General features: G+C 41.6%; 1 protein-coding gene across 2 annotated transcripts in view; it reads right to left on the bottom strand.

Annotated features, from left to right (window-relative positions):
• TRHDE (thyrotropin releasing hormone degrading enzyme) overlaps positions 1-22,806 on the bottom strand; it is a 347,541-nt gene that overhangs the window by 57,938 nt on the left and 266,797 nt on the right. For both annotated transcript variants that reach the window (XM_075931938.1, XM_075931934.1), the window contains 2 exons: positions 18,790-18,923; positions 18,622-18,677 (listed from right to left, as the gene is read on the bottom strand). In XM_075931938.1, coding sequence (XP_075788053.1) covers positions 18,622-18,677; positions 18,790-18,923 — 190 coding nt within the window. The remainder of the gene's footprint in view (positions 1-18,621; positions 18,678-18,789; positions 18,924-22,806) is intronic.

Here is a 22,806-nt window from a genome sequence, read left to right as displayed (position 1 = left end):
ACACTCCATCAACATCAGTACAGTGTATTATGTATTCTAGAGAGGCTTGACAGAATTTTTGGACATTGTTTCCCAATTGTTGAAGAATCTTATACAAATTCCTGACTTGTTCTCAGTAATTTATTTCACTGACTAGGAGTCTCTTCAATTAGCATTTTCCCTGGACTGTGTTGAAAATGTGGTTCATTGCCCTATAGCATATAAGAGGAGCAGATACAATGTCAACATGTAATCCACATCCCACTTTGAGGAGAACAGAGAGAGAGAAATGACAAAATAGGAAAGCAAGGACACAACAGTCCAGCCAACAACTATGTCTCCTTCAAAATCACACCTGTCACTTCTGTGGGAAAATCTGCAGGGCACAAATTTGGCTCCATCCTCAGCCACTTAAAAACCCACCAGTAAATCTCCGTGCCAGACATCGTCCTCACATCGAGGGATAGCTAAAGAAGAAATTACAGCACAGCAGACTTTTAAAGCGTGTTGATTGTTAGGAACTACTTTGACTCTTTCAGGAGCACATGCAAATATGAACTGAAATGCTTGTCTCCAGCTAGGATGGAGAGCAAGGCTTTGCTGTGCAGTACAGCAGACTGATTGACATATAAAAAGGCACTTGGTTACTTTAAAATATCCATGTGTCTGCACCTTGCCATCCTTACTAACCAAGGGGCACAACTCAAACAGGATTTATGTGAAAGGGTGGACCTGTGGGAAGCCACATTAGAGTCAACAGCTGCAGGGCTATAAAATGAACAAAAAGTGAATGACACAATACAGTAGAGCCACTCACCATGTACACAGATAATCTGGAGGTTGGCCAGCATTTATTAAAATAATAGATAATATCTACTTCCATCAATCCACTGTGGTCCATGCTCTCAATCTAGGACAAACTGCCTTTGCTAGAACACAGAGGCACTTGTTAAGGAAGCCATGTAGGAACATTATTGTTTGCTTTTGTCTTGAAACATTAGCAACTGGTTGAGAAGGAATAATTAGGGTTGAATACACGGTGTACACATACCATTGTTTGTGAATAAGCAAAGCAAAGCAATACCAGCAAACCTAGATATGGTAGTCACAATTTGGAGAGGTTTTGAAATATATTACATGGGTTAAAGGAGAATTCCTACCACTGTCAAACATACTAATTTCTAGCCCTGGAATTTTAAGTAGGTCCTTATGAAACTGACTTATTTGGGCATTAGGTTGCACAGGGCTGCAAGTAACATAATTAAGGATAATATGAATCCAATTATCTTGAATATGTTGGAAGACTTCAGATGATGGAATAAATTAATTCTTAATCTCTGGGGAAGTATTAGTGTGATAAAGATAACTACAACTGCATAGTTTTAATTGTCACACATATGCTTCCACTAGACACTTCAGGGAAATATTTTTTCCAACAACAAGAACAGATTTGGATTTTATATGGAGGAGTGTAAAACAAAGGTTAAAGGATAAATCATTTTGACAGTCAGGTTCAGACTTAGAAAATGCTCCAATATGTGCTCCAAGATCCAGTGTGCTGAAAGGTGCCGATGGGTGCTGATGATGTTCAGCACCTTTGTTTAGATAGTTAATTTTAGGGCCCCATGTTTGCAAATACTGGGATATGAACTAGCAAAGGCCACAGAAAGATTAGTATCAAAGTGCCTTGTACTCAATGCCTTGCTAAGACCTGGTCTATACTAAAGAAGTACTTCAATACAACTGTATCACTCAGAAATGTGAATAATCCTCACCTGAGTCACATAGTTATATTGACCTAGGCACTGGAACAGAGAGTGCTTGTCAGTGGGAGAGATTCTCCTGCTGATATAGGTACTGTCTGTCATGGAGGCGGATTAACTAAGCTGTCTCCCAGGGTACGTCTAGACTACACCTCTCTGTCGACAGAGAGATGTAGATTAGGCACATCAAAATTGCTAATGAAGCAGGGATTTAAATATCCCGTGTGTCATTAGCATAAACATGGCCGCTGCTTTTTTTCAAAATGAAGCTTTTTTTAAAAAAAACGGCAGTCTAGACACAGAGCTGTCAAAAAATAAACCCTCAAGATTTACAGGAGCTTTCGAAAAAGGCTTTATTTTTTTTTGACAGATCCATGTCTAGACTGCCAGGTTTTTTTCAAAAAAGCTCCGTTTAAAAAAAAAAAGTGGCGGCCATGTTTATGCTAATGAAGCACGAGATATTTAAATCCTTGCTTCATTATCAATTTCAACGTGCCTAATCTATATCTCTCTGTTGACAGAGGGGTGTAGTCTAGACATACCCCAGTGATTTAGAGCATCTTCATTAGAGTGTTGCAGTAGTACAACTCTTCTCTTTGCATCCAGACGTCACACTGGCTGCTCAGCAAAGAAGCTGACTCAGCCTGAGGCAGCTGACTGGTAGGGAGCTTATGGTGGAGTGGGTAGCATTGTTTCCATATAAGTGCATTCATCTGAAGTGCTTCTCAAAAATCAAGGCTCCTATGGCTATGTTTTTTCTGGACTTTGAAAGGAAAACCTGGAAGGACAGGCTATAAGCAGAATGCAGTTTTTAGGGAATAAATGAGATGCTTTCAACAATGCATTTACAGCTATAAAAACAACGAGCAGTCCAGTGGCATCTTAGAGACTCACAAATTTATGAGGTCATGAGATTTCGTGGGTAAAGCTCACTTCATCAGATCAGTTGAAGTCCAACTCATTTGATGAAGTGGGTTTTACCCACGAAAGCTCATGACCTAATTCATGTGTTTGTCTCTAAGGTGCCACAGGACTGCTTATTGTTTTAAAGTTACAGACTAATACAGCTACCCCTCTGAGACATTTACAGCTAGTTACATCTCCAAAGCTATGTTCACAGGGAAAAGCACTAGAAAATTATTTTGCTTAAATATAAATGAGAGCCAAGTTTTACCTTTACATTGCTATTTCCCTATTATGACGCTGGCTGACCAGATCATCCTAGAATAAGGATGGGCAAAAGGGCCTTCGCAGGCCAAATCCAGACCACCAAGGTTGATCCAGCCCGCAGAAGTCCTGCCACTCCACTGCTCCCAGGCCAATCAGGGGCCTAGGGACAGGGGAACGCACAGCACTTGAGTCAACCTTGGCGATTGATACTAAGCGCCATGTGACAGAGGGCAGGGAGTGAGAGATTTCGCACTCCTCCTCCCCCAGGCTCCTTGTAGGACAGGGGCAGGGCGGACGGAGACTTCATGTGCTCCCCTCACCCCCAGTCCCTGATTGACCTGGGGGTGGGGGGAAGCATGCATAGTCTCCTCCCACCCTGCAAGGGGCTCGGCACTTAGGCCGTGTCCAGACTCAGGGATTTTTCCGGAAAAGTAGCCTTTTCCTGAAAAAACTTCCCCTGCGTCCAGACTCAAGCCGCGTTCTTTCGAAATTATTTCAAAAGAACGCGGCTTTTCTTTCGATGGCGGTAAACCTCATTTCACGAGGAAGAACGCCTTCTTTTGAAAGTTCCTCTTTCGAAAGAAGGCGTTCTTCAATGTAAAGAGGCCGTCTTCGAAAGAGAGCATCCAGACTCGCTGGGTGCTCTCTTTTGAAAAAGCGGATTTTTCTTTCGAAAGATCCGCCTGCAGTCTAGACGCGATCTTTCGAAAGAGGCTCTTTCGAAAGATGCTTTCGAAAGAGCCTCTTTCGAAAGAAGCCTGCAGTCTAGACATAGCCTTAGAGTTAACTGCTCAGCTGGCGGGTGACTCTAAGCGCGGCACTCCCTTGCAGGACAAGGGCAGACTTTGCATGTTCCTCCCTGCCCCCAAGCCAGGATTGACATGAGGGCGGGAGGGAGGGAGTTTGCAAAGTCTCCTCCCACCCACCAGGGGCATGGGTGCCTAAAGAGAACTGCCAGCTGTTCAGAACAGCTGGCAGTTCTGTCTGGGGGTGCCGGGGCAAAGACTTCATGCGCTCCCCCACTCACAGACCAATCAGGGTCTGTGGGCAGGGAAACACAGAAGTGTCCTGGCCCCGCCCCTTGTGATTGAGGCCCTGCCCCTTCTGGGGTGGCCTGGGGCCACTTCACAAATTTCTGAAGTGGCCCCCGGTCAAAAATTATTACCCACCCCTGTGCTAGAGTGCAGTCAAGTTAATTCACTTGTGTAGATCAAAGTAAAGGTTAGATGTATAAGTGTACAGATATTTAAACTTCATAAAACTAATCGGATAGTATGTGTTTTCACATATCTGTGCCTGTCAAAATGCAATTGAAATAATGTACATGGCATGAAGCCCTGTAACTAAACTCACCAGATACAAAAGAAGCCTTGGGGATTACTAATGAAGGAGTTTATCAGAGAACGTGGTAATTAAAAAACACATAGCCATTGTGGTGATGACTTTAGGTCAGTCACTGCCCTGAAAAGAAACCTCCCCTCAATAGAGACACTGCCAGCTTGCTCTCTGTGTGATGAGACTGTAAATATGGATTCAAAGAAAAATCTTTTATCTCTGTACTGTTTGAATTGAAACAGGGCACAATAATTCAATGAGAAGATGGAGCTCCCCAGAGTTATTCTGGGTAGCCCTAAAAGACTTTCAGAAACTTGGCAGTTTATTACAATACTGCCACCATTTGGAGTTACAAATTCTGATTCACCTGTTATTTGATTTTTCCTGTTTTAACTTCTCAGTAGCTCTCATTCTTTTTTTATTTAGCTATCCTGTATTTATTTTACAACATAATTCACTGGCAGCATTGGTGTATGATCTTTGGTGTATGATCTGCAATATCAATTGATCTAAATCAGTGTTTCCCAATTTTATTTAGCCACAGAACTCTTTTAAATTCAAAAGAATTTTGCAGAATCCCTAGTAACAATCTTATATATGGAGATGAAAAAGTAGACCATAAATAAGTAAGGAAATAATAAACAAATGCTAAACAAGGTCATGAGATCAACATTTAATTCAATTGCACATATTTAAAAACAAAAATCACATTTAATTTTACAAGAAATAAAGCTAAAAAACGAATATGCATTATATTGGCAGTTTTCAATGTGGACAGTGGTTTTTCTTCTTAATAATGTTAAAATGCAGTTAATTGACTAGTTCTCTAGTCGATAGGCACTTCCGCATTCCTCCTTTGAAATGTACTAGAGCCCATGCTTGTGCTCTTGTACATTTCAAAGAAGGAATGCAGAACTCTGCATACAGCCCAGGTCACAGGGAAGTCCCACTGACTCCAGGCTGCACATGGCATGCCTGCTCTGAAATGCACAAGAGTCCCCAATGGGGGACTCTTGTGCATTTCAAAGCCATGGAGTCTGAGGTCAGTGGGAGACTCTGAGTCCCCCGCTGACCCTGGGCTCCATGCTGTGCTGCATGCAGCTAGGAACCCGGGGTCAAATGGGGACTCCCCAGCTGATCTTGGGTTCCATGCAGCACTTTCCTGGAACCCAGGAAGTCCTCAGCTGACCCCAGGCTCCACGGCAGCTGCCCCTTTGATACATGCAGAGGCGGTGTTTTAAAGGGGCAACCGCCTCACAGCTGATCCATGTGTTTCAAAGGGGCAGTGGAGCCCAGGGTCAGCTGAGGACTCCTCAGCTGATCCCAGGTTCCACGTGGGAATTTTCTCGCGGAACCCTTATTTTCACTTCGTGGAACCCCGGGCTTCCGTGGAACACCATTTGGGAAACACTGATCTAAATAGTGGTTGATCCATTGTGACTGGGAATAACCTGATATGATGTGATTTTTGGTTTAATTACCATTATCACAAAGTCCAGTTTATCTGGGTGGAGATAAGGATGGAATCTAAAGGCTTTGTCTTTTGGTACATTTACACTGTGGTGCTATTTCAGGATACTTCCAGTATCCAGAAATAGCATTTCCTGCATTTTGACAGCACGCCTATTATTCCAAAATGTAAATCGAAATAATGGGTGCCTATTCTGACGTGCCGGTAAACCTCGTTCCATGAGGATTATGGGACTTGTTGAAATAGTAGTCTGTTTCAAAATAAGATACATAATTTGCGTTGCTCAAATTGCGTATCTTATTTTGAGCTAGCACTGCAGTGTAGACGTACCCTTTGACTCCATGGTAAGACTTGTATAATGATGCCAGAGTTCATATTTGTTATTGATGAAATCTAATTATAGAACTTGTCACCAAATTAAGGTGTCTGTCACCATTTTCTGACAATCTGCCCTGAAGATAGGCACTTTCAGTTGTAAGCTACTCCTAGGCACCCTGTTTTTAAAGGGGAACTTTCGTATTTAAGACCTCATGTATGAGTCCTGACTTTTTCTTAAAATTGAGCAAATTGTCTCGTATTTTCTGTCTTCCTTCCAAGAATACCAGCAAGTCCTACTGCTAGCAGGATCTCTGTTTGCCAGCCACCAGTCCAATAGCAGTGGGTGCAGGGGAGGGAGGTCCAAGGACTGATTATGGCAGGGGGAGTGCAAGGATGTTAGTGGGATGAAGAAACAGCATGCGGGGTTGGCCACTACATTTACTAGTCTGTTTAAAGCCAGCAGGGTCTCTCCATCCTGTTTTTGTCCAGCACTGTGTGCTGTGAGCTGCAATGGCTGGTGAGTGCAGGAAGGCACCAGGTGGAGGCTAGCAAATGAGTTGCTTCTGCTGCCCATGCATCAGCCCTTTATGCGCTCCCCCTAGTTGTCCTCTCCCTGCATTCCCCCTTTAACTCTTTCCTTCCCAGCAGTGCTGCTCCTTCATATCCCTCAGTGGGTGGATCCCGCTCCCAAAACTGCAGAGAAGCAGCCCTGGGTTGGAGTGCTGAGCTCACCAGCAGCCTGACCAGCAGGTTCCCTTCCTCCACTGTTCCTGGCTTAGCCGATGCCCTGGGAAAGACCCTCTAGGCTAGAGAACTGGCCAGGAGAAGCCAAGCCCCATATGGGCCAAAGTCTTGCAGAGTGCTGTCACAGGGAAGCTTCTCTGCCCCTCAGCCATGTTCCGGAGTGGGGGTAGAGAAGTGATTTCCAGTCTGTTCACCCTCCTGACCTCCATAGCAGTCCGTGGGCAGGGCTTAGCACCCACTTCACCTGGACCCTCTGCCCAGGATCTTGCTCCCATGGAGCATGGGACTGATCCATTCCATAGGCACCCTCCCATGCTGAGCCACATCTCTGGCCAGGCTCCTGGCCACTGAAACCGCAGTAGTCAGCTTCTCTGGGCACCTGTGCACGATGCATCCTTAAAGCTTAAGGATATGGATTATGTGGGTGGCCAGCAGCAGCCTGCACATGTTAGCTGCCATTCGAAACTGTATGGAAAATAAGGGATGAGCTCTGCAAAGATATGGGCCAGGTCATCCCTTCCCATCTCCTTCTTCCCTGAGGCTGGAACTAGCTCCCATCCCTTCCCCCTCCCCCCCCCCCAGTGCTGAAAGACTGCTGCTGGCCACATTATGGTATGAACTCTGGCAGAAATCTGGGAAGGGGATGAATTGTGACTCTGAATGCCCCTTCCCCCCCAGCGTGTTGTCTCAGGAAGCCACAGTACCATGTACTGAGAGAGGCAGGCTGTTCCATGAGCCCAGCTAGGCATGGAGAATGAAGAATGAGAGGCAGGGAGTGTTGAGTTGTCAGTCACCCCCTAGATGAGAGAGGGCTATAGGGGGTATATGTGTGACTTCTCTTCATGTGAACCCTAAAGCCTGAAAGATAAGAAGGTAAATAAAAAGAATTCACTATGCAGTATTACTTTTTAATGGGGGCTCAGTCAACTTGATGTAATTTGAATGTTTGTACTGCATAGATCTGATTGATTGCCATTAAACTCACTTGATCTGAGCAGTTTTACCAAGTGTCCCATAATCAGCATAGGGAAAGACAGTCACCCTAGCTACTCCAGACACCTGTAACAGGACCTAATTACACTTTGAGGTTGGGAAAAGGAGACTCTCAGATAAAGACAGCAGATATTGAAAGACCCACAGCTGGCACATAAGTTGACTCAGACTCACAAGGCTCAGGATACAGAGTTGTTTAATAGGAGTACAAGATGTTCAGACTGGGGGTTCAGGCTCCAGCAACCCAGGCAAGTGTTGGGTTCCAGAGCCCAAAGAGTTACATTGAAACTGAACAGCCCCATGAGCCCAAGTCAGCTGATATGCACAAGCTGCACATGTTTAATTGCAGTGTAGATATATCTAGGAAGTGGGGTCAGAGTGGCAATTTGTGGTCTGGGAGATAACCCAGGCTACACACCCTATCTTCTGCAACAGAAGAACGATTGCCCACAAGCTAATCAATCAAAACACCTGATCACTGGTATCAAATGCTCATGAAAGATCTACAAGAATTGGCATGAACTTTTTATCCTTGCCCTTTGCTAGCAGATCACCAGTAAATATAATAAGAGCAGATTCTACCTCATTGCTGGGCCTATGATCCAATGGAAAAGCATAAAGAAAATCTGAATATTCAAATAATAAGTTGCCTTATCGCAACCTTCTAGATGACATTGCCCCCAATAGAAGACCGGATAAAAGTCGATAAGAACAGATTGTCAGCATTAAGAGTTCATTTCCTGAGCAATTGACATGCAAACCAGGATTCAATCACCTTGACACTTTAGGCTGACTAAAGCACAGATGAGATCAGAAGAACCTTGTAAATATGCTGTATTTCCAGAGGGGAAATCAGTTAACTCCAGAGATGAAAGGAGAATGTTAGCTCATAATGGGGCAACATCTATTGCATGGGACACTAAGACTATTTCACTTCCCCCACTTAGTACCCCAATCAAACCTTATATTGTTGAAAATCTGATGTAACATAGGTCTACGTGCTTAGTATAAATTTGACTCATGACACACCCTTAAGAATCCATCTGAGACTATAAAGGCCCTTTGAACCCAGGTACCAAAGGGTAATACGCATGACATCATAGGCACTGGGTCTGTGATATATTTGCCCAACAAAAAGTGATAGGAAAGAATACATTGAGGGCAAGATAAAAGTAAGATGTTTCTTACTTCTTATAACACCATTGATTGTAGCTATCTGGATTACCCTTTGCTCAATTTAAGCCTAGATATACTGTGCAAATGATTTCTTCCATTTTAGTTCAATTTTCTCTGTCTACTTTTAATAACTCTAGTTTTACTACAACTTCTGTGGCTTTAGACCGTCTGAAAATTTGGGGCAACTCATATCAAATAAGTTGACCTTCTACTTCTAAGTGAGGCAGTGTAGGAAGGGTGCCTGAAGCCTATTCATGCTCAACATTTTTGGTCAAAAAAGTCTATGGGCTCATCCACATTATGAGTGCTTTATTGACACATCTATACCAACTCTCTATAGCTATGCTGACAAAGCCCATATGTAGAGACAGTGGCTACATAGGAAGTCCTTTGCTAGTACGTTTGAACTGCCTCCCCAAATGACATAAAATATACCAGCAAAAGAATCCTTTGGCTGATATATTGGCACATACTTTAGGGTTTTTGCTGGCATTGCCGTGCTAGCTGCAGAGGGACTGATTTTTATACACTCCTAGCTGACAGCTATGCCAACAAGGTTTGCCATGTAGACTAAGCCTAAGGGTTGTTTCCTATAAAGTATGTCACTGCCAGTGCTGCCATTCTCCAGATGCTCAGGTTGTGCCTAGGGACCACAGTTGAAAGCCAAGTTCAGGGGTTATCCTACCCTAAAATAAATCCACAGAACTGATAAGATCCTGAGAAGTCAGACAAACCACACAGAAACCCAAACAATAATTTTCAAAAACAATTCAATTCAACTCCTATTAATTTATTGTGGGTAAGCCACTGGGAAAGAGTAAACTCATTTAATGGTCCAAACTTTGGGAAATGAAAGCTAGACAACTTTAAAATGTTCCTTCGAGATATCTATTTGTCTCTATTGTTTATGTCTGAGAGATGTAAAAATGGAGATAAAAAGAATAATGTACAGTTTGGAGATGTAAATGCATATATGAATATCAAAAGAAACTATTCAATGCTCCAAGATAGATTATCAAAATAATAATTTTGCAGCTTTCCCCAGACCTGTGGGTATTAAATTACACTAAAGAGAGAACTTAGTACATCCTCTACAAACAAAATGTGGATCAACTTAGCATTAATAACAGCCAGAAATATCATATTAGGACACTAAAAAAGTAAATCAAATCTCTGTATCACAGAATGGACACGACCCATATCAACTTCAGCAACACACTAGGGAGTATTTCAGAAGATTCTGAGATGAGTTGTTCTGCATATAGACTACTCATATCATTTATTCAGGCAGAAATACAGTGTATGGTAAATGGGAGTTGTTTACCTTGGAACCAATTTTTAGAAAGACAAAAGTGAAATTAATATGCCTGCGATTTTCTTTTCATTAATTATTTTTAAGTATGAAAATATTAATAACTAGACATTTTTAAAAGTGGGTACATTAACAGCTTCTGCATTTTTCAGAGTACATTTATGTATGCATGTATTGATTGATGTAGATGAACATATGACATCTGTGATAACCAAGCAACAACTGCTACCTCAACGTCCTATTAATGATATTACTTGCTCTCACATCTTAAGCATGGACGATTACATAACCATAATCTCTAGACATCACATACCAATAAATAGACTGGGATATAGGCACCAACTCTGTGGGGGCACTGGGGCTCAAGCACATACCGAAAAAAAAAAAGAATTCTCTGAACCAGAGGGGTTGGATTAATATTTTGTGGGTCCTGCACCCTACTCCACCAGAGGCTTTAAGCTATCTATGTGCCCTTTTCATCATGTCTAGGAAATTGAAAGGCCCTAATTTTGATAGCCCTGCTTCTAGGATCTGCTGTGTGACCAGCAGCAATGCCTAGATCCCCACAGCACCCTCTCATACAGCCATGCCTCTATCACCAAAGGCATGGCATGTATATCATTATTTGCAAGATGGTTCTTGCAAGGCAGCATTACTGCTTTCTTCTGCAGTGTTTTCTGTGTAAGAATTCTTCATCACATGGAAACTCAGCTTTTAGAGCCCTTTTATGCTGCGCTGACTCTTATTCCCTGCAAAAAGGAGATTGAATGGGAGTAAGAGTCTCACCTCTGGTTCTCTTTTCTTTTGCTGGAGGAGGGGAGAAAAGAGCAACAGGGATCAAAGAGCCAAAGTCAAAAATGAGCCAATATATCTAGTGAGGCAATGTAACTAAATTAAACACAGTCATAAGGGTTCTTCATATCTTGTCTTAGAAAAAATGGTGTTCTGCATATGAACTGAAAAGGAGACAATAAGGAACATGTTCTATATCTATCTGAAGAAATATGGGGAATTTGTCTATCCCTAGGAATGTAGTTTATTATTCTTTGAACACTGGCTATAAACCTGCTGTGTGTAAATATGTAAACCTTTCTCATAACTCAATCTGCCACACCCAGATTCTCTTGCAAGGCAGCTTCCTCATAGTGATATATACTGCTCTACCCTGTAGAAACAGAAGAAGAAAAAAACCAAAATAGAGCTCTACCTATGGATCACCATCACAGGGACATTTCACCCTAGGTAAGTAATACAAATGTATACAGTCTTCTATTATGCAGAAGTGCTAACTGCAGCAGAAGAAGTCTGTAGCTGAACCCTAACAAGACATACTGACACATTTTTACAGTGCATTCAATGTGAAAGATCCCAAAGGGCTTTAAAAATCACTGAAGTTCAGTCATCTCATTAGGGAAATGTCGCAGTGCTCAGCAACGCTGCAGAACAATTTGGGAAGGCAAGTGAGGCATGCCTTATTCATCTGAATGTGGCAGAATATTTACATAAGAGGCAATAACCCAAATATGACCTTGGTCAGGACAGGTGGGTAAAGAACCTTGGACTCTAAAAACCACAATGGGACCTTTAAAGACACTAGGCAGTCAGGATTTTGGCTTTACATCTCATCTTTGAAGGGGTTGTCACTTTACCGAATTGGAGGGACGCAGCCAGATCGCTGCTGCACCCCTAGGTGGGGGTGTTGGCCCCAGAAATTGGTATAAAAGGGAGCCATGTGGGGTATTGAATGGGAGCTTATTGTTTGCTGATCTTATGTACGCTATTTATGTGAGTGTATAATGTCTGTGTGTGTAGGTAGGAATCTGTAATCTGTATGGAAGCTGAATATTTCTCTGAATGTGGTTAAGCATTGCTATGGACAGGCTGATTAGCCAGGCCCTGTGGGACAATGGCACTTGATGGGCCAAAGACACACCCAAAGAATGGGGGCTGTCACCCGAGAGCAGCCAGCAGGAAACACAGAGATTGGCCTCTGACCAGGTGACCTGCTGCATACAAGAAGAGGCCAGGAAGGAGGTATAAAGAGGCCATGTGGTCGATGCCATTTTGTCTTCAGCTCAGCACTTCATCCCAGAGACAGCATTGCAGGGATTGAAGGGCCCAAAAGACCTGTGGACCCATCCTGATCTTAGGATGCGCAATAAGAACTTTTAAACCAGCAGCTGTAACATCTCTGCTAGAGCCTGCATCGAGGACTGGGAGATTTGGTGCATGTAACGTACTATTTTTTAACAACCTGACTCTCATGCTTTTCTTTCTTGTGATAATAAACCTTTAGTTTTAGATTCTAAAGGATTGGCCCAGCGTGATTTGCGGGTAAGATCCAGAGGGTAAATTGACCAGGGATCTGTGGCTGGTTTCGTGGAACCAGACAGAACTTGTTCGGGGTAGGTGGGATTGGGTGCTAGGACCCCCCCACCTGTTTATGAGGCCCGGGGCCATCTGGGGCACGGATATTGCTGGGGTGTCGGAGGGGTTTTGCTCGTGAGGCTTCAGGCAGGCAGCTGAAGCGCTCTGAGACTGGTTTGTGGCCTGTTTGGAGAGGTCACCAGTCTGGGGGCTGTAAGGAGCCCCGGATTTGAGCAATTCGCCCTGAGCGGACGCCCTCAGCTGTGCCCAGACACGGCCTGGTCCGTCACAGGGGTACTTTCAACACCACAGTGCCCTGGGCCATTGGCTCAGTAGGGATTCAGAAGGAAGATGGCCACCTATTGAATTACCAATACAATTTCCTGCCGTGCATAGATTGTCACTGAGGTGCTGGGCAGATCTGACATTGTTTAGTTTATGGAAATTGAAGAGATCACAGACTAATATTGTATGGCTGCAGGCAACTCAAGCTTTATTAGCAATGAAAAGAAGCTTTGAAGTGCAATGCTACAGTTAAACTAGAACAGAATGTTGTTTTACGGTATATGCAGTAGTACTATTAATAGTCAGTGTCGCTCAAAGCATTACATAGCATTCTACTGGCAAGGTCTACAGTAGGTAGACTAAGCCCTGGTCTACACAATGGGGTTATTTCAAAATAACCCCCCTTACTTCGAAATAATAAGTGGAGTGTCCACACTATCAAGCCCATTATTTAAAAATAACAGACTGGTTATTTCAAAATCTGTACTCCTGTTTTCCTCAAGGAAAAAAACTTATTTCAAAATAGCTATTACAAAATAGTGGTAGTGTGGATGCTCCACTGTTGCTATTTCAAAATAACTACTCCCCAGAGTAATTTGAAGTAATTACTTCCCAGCACTTCTTGAGGCTCTAAGTCGGGATAGCACATCCACATTAATGGAACCTGCCTCGGACTAATTTCAAGGTTCCCCCTTAGTGGGGACACGCTATTTTGATTTTGTTATTTCGGGAGTTATTAGATGTGCCCTAAGGGTGGAATGTAGGCCCCATGATAGGGACCAGATTTCACTCAGAGATGAGCTGTAATTAGCGTTGCACACATGGGGAGGTATATGTAAAAGTTAAATGAGTTAAAAAGAAAGGGAGAGTGCTCCTACTACCCTCCCAGAATGGGGTAAGCAGTTCTTCTCCAAAACTTCTTTTCCTACCTAGCTGATGCAGTAACTGGTTACAGTAACTCCTTGCTTACCCTTGTAGTTATGTTCGTGAAAAGTGCTACTTTAAGCAAAATGAAGTTAAGTAAATCCAATTTCCCTATAAGAATTAATGCAAATGGTGGGAGAGGTAAATTCCAGGGAAATTTTGTTTAGCAGACAAAAGACAGTATATTCATATATACAAGTTTTAAACAATTTTAAGCAAATGATTTAATACTGTGTACAGCAATGAGGACTGTGAAGCTTGATTGAGGTGATGAAATCCGAGGGTGGAATATTTCCCAGGGAATGTCGGGCTACTAAATGATGAACTAGCAGTTGGCTGAGCCCTCGAGGGTTAATGTGTTACTGTAAATGTAACCTCATCCCCTACAAGGCAGCATGGACTTAGTCAAAAGGAGGAAATACAATAGATGCATGGCAGTGGTTGTAAACACTTCCCAGAAGAAACTAAACATGTTGATGAACTGACATTACTCTACTAAAGTGCACCTCTCTCTTCTCCTGATGATGCATACACGGCTTCACAGTGCAAGGGGTGTGTATATGTGTGTGTGTGTGAGAGAGAGAGAGATACACACACTTTGTGTGAGAGACTGTGACACACTCACTGTGTGTGTTTGAGAGAGGCAGACAAAGACATGTGTTGCCCCTTTTAGTATGCTGGCCCCACTTGAAATACACTGCCCCTATGAGTAGATCAGAAAATCCAAACACAAGACTGTAGCTGTGATATCCTGCTTTGAGTAGTGGAACTTGTCCTTTGGGCCCTGGGCTGGGGCCCATGAGAGAGGGCGGGTCCGGGCCCCCCTACCACCCCACCTTTTGCTGGGTGGGCAGCCTCAAGTGAGAGTGGGTTGAATAGACCATGCATTCTGGCGAGGGAATAGGGTTGCCAGATTAGTGGTAGAGGCCGGAGGAACCTCATACAGGCGGACGGGAAATAAGCCGACAGCCGCTCAGACGGAGAGGAGAAGAAGGGATAGCCCCCCCCCCCCCTTCACAAGCAGTAACTGACATTCTTTGAGATGAGCATCCCTGTGGGTGCTCCACAGCAGGTGTCGATGTGTCCCAGAACCACAGACCAGATTCTTCAAAGAAGTGTATGCTAAGTGCTAGTAGCATAAGGCTATGCAGTTGGAAATCCAATGAGATAGTCTTTGGGAGGACATCTATTGTCCTTTTTGCATTCTTCAATGGATGTGAAAAATTTGGGTGAAGCCCTAAAAAACCTCATTATGTGAATGTAAAATGAGAGAGCTCTGTGGACATCTACTGTAAGCATCTTTGCTTTGAAAGTATTGGTATGAGGTTTAGGGGAAAATACAGATAAATGAATAGTCTGGTTTATGTGGAACAAAGAGCATACCTTGAAGAGGAACTTGGGGTGGGTACGTAGCATGACTTCATCCTTAAAAAAGGGGTGGAGGGAGGATCGCCATCAGGGTTTCCATTTCTTCCACCCACATGCTTGATGTAATTGCAACCAAAAATGCAGTCTTTGTAGAAAGGTGAAGAAGCATGCAAGTGGCCATTGGCTCAAATGGATGGTTGGTGAGCACACTGAAAACCAAATGAAGGATCCATAGCTCTCTTGGCAGAGTTACATCAGGATATAATGACTAGAGGCGCTTCTTAAAGCACTTTGTCATTGGCTGTGCTATCATCTATTTTTGAATGGAATGTGGTTCCATTCAACCTAATGGTACCTGTACAGTGCATGCTTATTATAAAATAAGTTATTCCGGAACAGTTATTCCAAAATAGCTTATTTTGAAATAGCACATCTACATGGCAGGGAATCCTCAAAATTAGTCCAAGGCAGGCTTCCTTAATGTAGATGTACTATCTCAATTTAGAGCCCCAGGGAGCACTGGGGAGGAATAACTTAGAATGGCCCTGGTGAGGGGCTATTTTGAAATAGCAGCAGTGGAGCGTCTACACACACCTTATTTCAAAATAGTAATTTCGGAATAGGAGTTATTCCTCGTAGAATGAGGTTTACAGATTTCAGAATAAGCCATCCATTATTTCAAAATAACGGAATGGCTGTGTAGACACTCGCATTATCTCAAAGTAACGGTGCAGTGTAGACGCACCCTAATAGAGCTGAAAGAAAGTTTGGACTGTTTTAATAGCAAGAAGTAGTGAAGAATGACAGGTAATGGGGCAGTCTCAGGAGAGATGTTACATGGGATGGCCCAATTTGCAAAATGCATCAATTTGTCGGAGTATGTTTTCTGCATCGAGGCAGCAGAACTATGCAAAAGTACTCTGCATACTTGGTCAGAGCACTGTAACTCTATGTCTGAGAGCCATCAAGGACCCAAGTCTTTAGATGAAGCCTGAGGAACGTTGGGTGTTGGGTCTGTACACCTGGTTATTGTATCAGCCTGGGGTTGTGTGGCAAGGAAATTGGCAGAAAACAGTGCCATTTTGCTGAGGAAAGGGAACTAGGGCTGTCTGGGCCAGCATGGAGCTACTAGAATAACTTTGGCCTTGTCTTGAGTATTGTGCAGAGAAGGAGGGGAATGAAAGGGAATACATAGAGGAGCTGACGGTTCCATTTCATAGTAAGAGTGTCTCCGAGGAAGCCTTTGCCTAAGCCCTCCCTGGAGCAGTATAGGAGGCATTTTTTGTTGGCACTCATTGTGAAAAGGCATATTAGAGAGCAACCCCAGTGTGTGAAGATCACATCTAGTGTCTCCTGGTCTATCTGCCACTTGTGCTATTGAGGCAGTGATCTGCTTATTGCGTTGGTTGTGGTGTTCAGTGCACCTGGTAGATAACAAGTGATGAGAGTGATTCCAAGGGAAAGGCGCCAATTCCACAAGGGAATAGGCTCTGTACAGAGGACATGGGAATGGGCGCTTCCCTGTCTGTTTATGTAAAACATGCTGGCAGTGTGGTTGGTGTATATCTTGATGTGCTTGTAGGCTATTGCCAGAAGGAAGAGTTGGCAGGCTAGTCTTACAGTTCTTAGTTCCAGTACATTTAGGTGGAAAGCCCTTTCTTTTCATGTCCAGAAGCCCTGTGTTATTAAATCTCCCTTGTGTGTCCCCTAGCCCATGAGGGAGGCATCTGTTGCAATGACATCAGAGGGTTCTGGTGGTTGAAATGGGATTCCTGTGCATAAGTTTTGTGTCTTTGTCCACCATAGTAGTGCATTTTTTACTATGGGCAGAATAAAGAGAGACCTGGTTGAGCCAGCCCTGTAGGCACTTCATGAATAGACATGCATTGGGGACTGCTGGGTTGCATGCTGCCAAGTGGCCAAGCAACTGAAGGCAATCATGTACTGTGACCTGTGGCAGGATGCGTAACTTTTGAGCTAAGTCCCTGATCTTCTCAAACCTTTCAGTGGGCAAGAAAGCCGTTGCCACTGTTGAGTCGCATTGTGATGTATTGACTATACCAGTGTGAGTACTGACTTTGTTTTGTTTTGTAGTAGGCCCAAGGAATGGAAGCAGGTCCTGACTGTGTGGATGTTGTGGTGAGACTGTAACTCCAATCTGGATTTGATTAGGTGGTTGTCGAGATAAGGAAAAATGATTATGTCGAATTTCCTTAGGTGAGCAGTGACTATGGCAAGCATTTTGAGAAAACTCTCCGTGCAGTAGAAAATCTAAATGGCAGGAGAGTGTATGGGTGGCGGTGCATAGCTAGGGCAAAGCGGAGAACGCACCTATGAGCAGGATGAATGTGCACGTGAAAATAGGTGTCCTGTAAGTCGAGGGACAAAAACCAGTCACCGAGCTCCAGAGCAGGAATAATGGTGTTTAGTGTCTTGAACCTCTGTCTTTTTACAAATTTGTTATAGGCCCTAAGGTCAAAAATGGGGCACCATCCCCACTTTTCTTCTTTTGAATAAGGAAGTAGTTTGAGTAGAATCCACTCCCCTCATGCAACTGTGGGACCAGTTCTATGGCACCCAATCTGAGTAGATGGTCAACTTTGTGCTGTAGGATATCATCATGAGATTGGTCGCTGAAGAGGGATGGGGTAGCTGGGTGGAGAGGGGGAATGGAAGTAAAGGGGATAGTATAAACTATACGGATTGAATGCAGCACCCATTTGTCAGATGTTATGATTTGCCATGATGTGTAAAAAGGCAGAAGATGATGGCTGAATATTTCATGTTGCTAACAAATCATTATTGAATTGGCATTGTGCTATCTAATCTAATTATGTAAAGATGCAAACTACAATAAAGCATTAAAATACTATATAAAGTCTGGCACTATTCAATAGAGTCACAACCTTCCCTGTGGCATAACCAACTTCACATAGAAAAATCCTGTATGATGAATTATCAAAATACATATTGGAAAATGATACAATACTACATATCAGAGGGAAAAAATCCTGAAGCTTGAAGGTGTTTTCCATTACAAATAACACATACTAATAGTGTCATTTAAAAAAAAACAACCAACACTATAAAACCTAGTTCATTAGAGAAATAGGGAAGAGATTATTAATCTCCAACATGTTGTATTGAACTTGCTGCAAAGCTGAACAGGACTCTGAAGACATGGAAATACCCTACAGCAATTATTGATCAAGAGTGGTGAGAGGAGAGTGCTACAGACAATGCTTATGCTCCATAGCAGAGGGGAGTGGGGACAAAAGAAAAAGTGAAAGAAAATTGGTATAAATTAAAGTGGGTTAAAATATTTAATTTCACAACACACACATCCTCTGAGATGATAAAAGCAGAAATTGTTACAGGACAGTATATTAGGTTAAATTATCTACAGGAAAATATACCTGGCTAGATTGAATGCATCATCAATCAAACCTGCTCGATTACTGACAGAGATAACCTGTGAGGGGAAAACCAGAAAAATGGAACCATTAAGGATGATAAAAGCAGCACCATGGCTCACAAGGCTGACACATCAAAACAGATCTTAAGACATGGAACCAGGAGCTTACCTCATGGTTCCTCATTAGTTGGTCAATTAACAACCTCCAATTCCTTATGTCATAGTTAACCCGAAAGTACCCAGTTTGATTCATGTTCCCCAGCAACCAACTTGTCTTGTCTAAAGCAGCAATTCTGTGATGTTCTGGACACAAAGAACAATGTAAGGAAAATATTGTTTTAACATTCTAAAAGAACATATTTTACTTATTTTTCCCTACAAGAAATACTCATGTGAGAAAAATAATTATTTTAATTTGCACAATCTTCACAAATCACTAGTGAAATATTTAAAAAAATAGATGAACACTAATCATACAGTTAATTTTGCAGACTAATTGCAATTTTCAATATGTGTTCTATCTCAAGTAATAAAAAAGGGCAACCCAGTTTGGACCCTGTTCGTTCAACTCGACCTGTGCCCCTGAGGATCCAATTATAGAATTGGGACTTTGGAGAGGCATTTTCTTTTCAAAATATCCTTAATTAAATAACCGTGAAATCCACTGCTACTTAAAGAGTGAAGGAGTCTGACTCCGATCCCATTACCTAATTTTTATACCAGAGTAAATCTGTTGATTTAAAGGGAGTTGGTTTTAGTTTACACCAGTGCAAGTGAGATCAAAATCAACCTTATAGACTAACTGAAGTGTAGGAGCATAAGCTTTCGTGGGCAAAGACCCACTTCGTCAGATGCATGACGTAGATGCAACCTGTTGATCTCCAGGTAACCCATAAGGAATTTTGTGAATAATCAATGAAAGCAGGAGCAAGTCTTTTAGTCTCAGGTTTCTAACTGAAAGTGTGTTTCTGAAGTTGGGTTTGTAATGACTAATCAGTGAAAAGATCTCTCATTTTAACCAGTTAATCTTACACGGTATATGTTTTTATTTTCATTATTTTTTTTCCTCTAAGTAACAATTTATGCCTAATCCCACAAACACTTCTGCAAGTATTTAACATTGTTTTCAACAGGACTACTCATGTGCTTGAAGAATGCACATAAACATCTGCAGGGCAGGAACTACACACAAATACATTCCACATTCAACATTTCTTTAACTTCAGTAAGACTGCAAGGAATGCAGGCTCAGTCCCCGAGTGTCTTAAAGAATGCTTTAATTTATAAAATTACTTTGATTCAACTAGTTATTTGCTTGCTTGAAAATGAAAAGGTGATTTTAAAAAAAAATTATTGCCACATAAAGTAATGTAAGATAATTTAGCTTGTACATGTTTGATCAAAATTACTTGCAAACATCTCTTGGACATAGTCCCAATGTGAAATTGATCCATGTGCCTGAACTATGTAAAACTAACAAAATGATAAAATGAAATGCAAATAAATATATATTCCATTTAATACTAGATACATTGTCATACTAGAGTACCTGGTTTTCACTTATGACATTACAAAAGTAATTAGTGAGAAAATAAAAGGAATTAAAATTATTGGTGTAGGGTACATATGACAACTCCAGGTAATCTATAATACCAGTAGAACATGATAAAATACATGACAACAATCAAAATTTTAAGGTGAAGCAATACAGACCAGTAGGGCCATGTTTAATCAAACACAAAGCACATGTGCAACTTTGGGTATGTTTGCAGCTCTGTTGTGTACGTGAATTCAGTTAGAAGTTTACAGAATCAAAGCCTCCATAAATTACTACAACACAGTTCTGTCACTGATAAGGTTTTCCTAATATTAACATTTAAAAAATTATTTTTGGAAGTTGCAAAAATCTTACGCAATTCATTACTTATTATTTCTCTGCTAAGGCTCATTTAAACTTGCACCAGCTTAAACAAACTATTTCAATTAAATCAGTTTATATAAACTGATGAAAACTCCTATGGGGGCACAAGTATATTGTTTTAAAATTGCTAACATCAGTTTGGGTTGCCCTGCAAATTTATGAGGGCAACCAAACCACTATAAACTGGGTTTAAACTGATTTAAAAGTTTCATCACAAAACGTTGCAACAATTTAACTAGACTGGTTTAAAAGAATCACACGTTTAAGTAAACTGATTCAATGTTATGTGTAAACAGACTAACTCCTTTTAATCAGACAGTAATATAGGGAGAGACAAATTTGATAGCTTTGGCCACGAAAAGGGCACATTAACTCCTTACTGCTGTAGGTACCAATTCCTCCTCATTGGCCATATTTAACCTTATTAGTACAACCATGGCTGGCAGAGAAGCGGATGCAGGAGTCTGCATCCACAGACAAGGCACATGAGGATACCGAGCACAACAGGAAATTGATTGAAATAAGAGCTCCATGCTTAAGATACCATCTGAAAATTATGCTCCTTTCCATGCAGAGAAACAAGCAGGAAAGGTTATGGTATGATTCAAGGTTACAGATGGCTGAGTTCCCTCCCACACACACACACGTCATGTGATGGGGTAGAAGAGAGGTTGGAGGGCTCTTCATCTGCAGTGAACCTATCAATTATGTGTTACAGCTTTGTTTTGTACTTTGTACTTTAATCATAAACCAGGATTAAAGATGTCATGCTTTTTAGTAAGTGAAAATTCAATATGGTTATTTTTACTGTTATATCCGTTTCTGTGTATGAGTTTTTACCAGTTTTAATTGCTGCAGTATTTGAAAATAATGACTTGTAAATGCATTTGCCAATCATTAAATTAAGTCTAAAAACCTTCCAAATTGGCAAATGATCTAAAATTTATGAACCAATGTGGTCCAGTAACTTGCTAAAAAGAATTGTTAAGTGCCAACTATCTATATAGGTGTGTAATGAAACAAAAGGGAACAAATACATGCATACACTCGCTTCTGATAAAAGTAATTTTCTGTGTGGCTTTTTGTCAGAAAATAATGTTAGCTTTTATGCCACATGACATGATACAGAATGATACCTGCCAATCCAAGCTGACAGCTTCAAAATACCCTACTCCATAAATATCAGCTGCAGGATGTCTCATACAGAGTTCACTCTGGTATAGAACAGAAGTGTCTTTTCAAAAAATGAAAATATTGTCCTTTCCTTCAGTCAGTTTTAACTACAATCATAACCTCTCTTTTTTATAAGGGATTGATATTTTGACCTTTGCAAGCAAAAGGTGGCAGGAATCTTTCCATGTCATCCCAGCTCAAGCAAGCAGGGGGTTATTGTAAAGAACTGTCTGATACATGTGCTTCACATAATTCTATATAATTTACTGGAATTTGATATCTGAGCCTATGTAGACGTTCATAAATTCCTATATAGAGAGTTCTCTTTTTCCCTCATGATTTGCTGGTGGTTATGTCCAACCAAACCCCACCCTATACAAAGGCAATTTCCCTCTTTTCAAAAACATATTTATTCAAGTATCACAGTAGCAAAACTATAGTTTAGAAGAAGGTTACATCCCCTTTTAAAAAACTATATTCAAACATTAATAATTTTCTCAAAAGATACTCCTTTTGGTCGGAAATTTCTCAGTACTGGTTGCAAAGATTGGTTTTTAAGTTCAAACTATACTATATAGTAATTTTTGAGTTTTAGGGAAAGAAAAATGTATCCTACATTTTTTTACCTCTCTGAACATTGTTCTGTAGGTATTTGCACTTGGATAGCTCAAAATAATTTTGCTCAGAAACTTTAAATTTGGCACATACAGTCTATAGTCCTGTGAAGAATTGGTTAATTCAGGCAGACTGAAGAGGTCTTCAAATTGGGATTAATTATATTTGCACTAATTTTATACCACTCTTGCAGTGTAAAGGGAACTTAAAGTGGCCTTAAACCTTGTCTTCTCTAGGAAAAAAGGTGTGTTCTTAACTTGTCTTGAATTACATAGTAACAGACACAGTGTAACCACACAGTGAAGACAAGATGACCTGTGGTTTTAACAAGAGTTAGCAGGTAAAGTTTAACCCTAAGCTCTCTCATAGCCTGTAACTTAGGGTTTGTCTAGACTACATGGCTCCGTCGACAGAGCCATGTAAACTAGTTTATCCGGCATAGTCAATGAAGTGGGGATTTAAATAATCCTGCTTCAT

This window comes from Pelodiscus sinensis, chromosome 1, assembly GCF_049634645.1.
Source record: "Pelodiscus sinensis isolate JC-2024 chromosome 1, ASM4963464v1, whole genome shotgun sequence".
NCBI lineage: Eukaryota > Metazoa > Chordata > Testudines > Trionychidae > Pelodiscus > Pelodiscus sinensis.
This window is presented reverse-complemented; position numbering and strand designations above follow the sequence as displayed.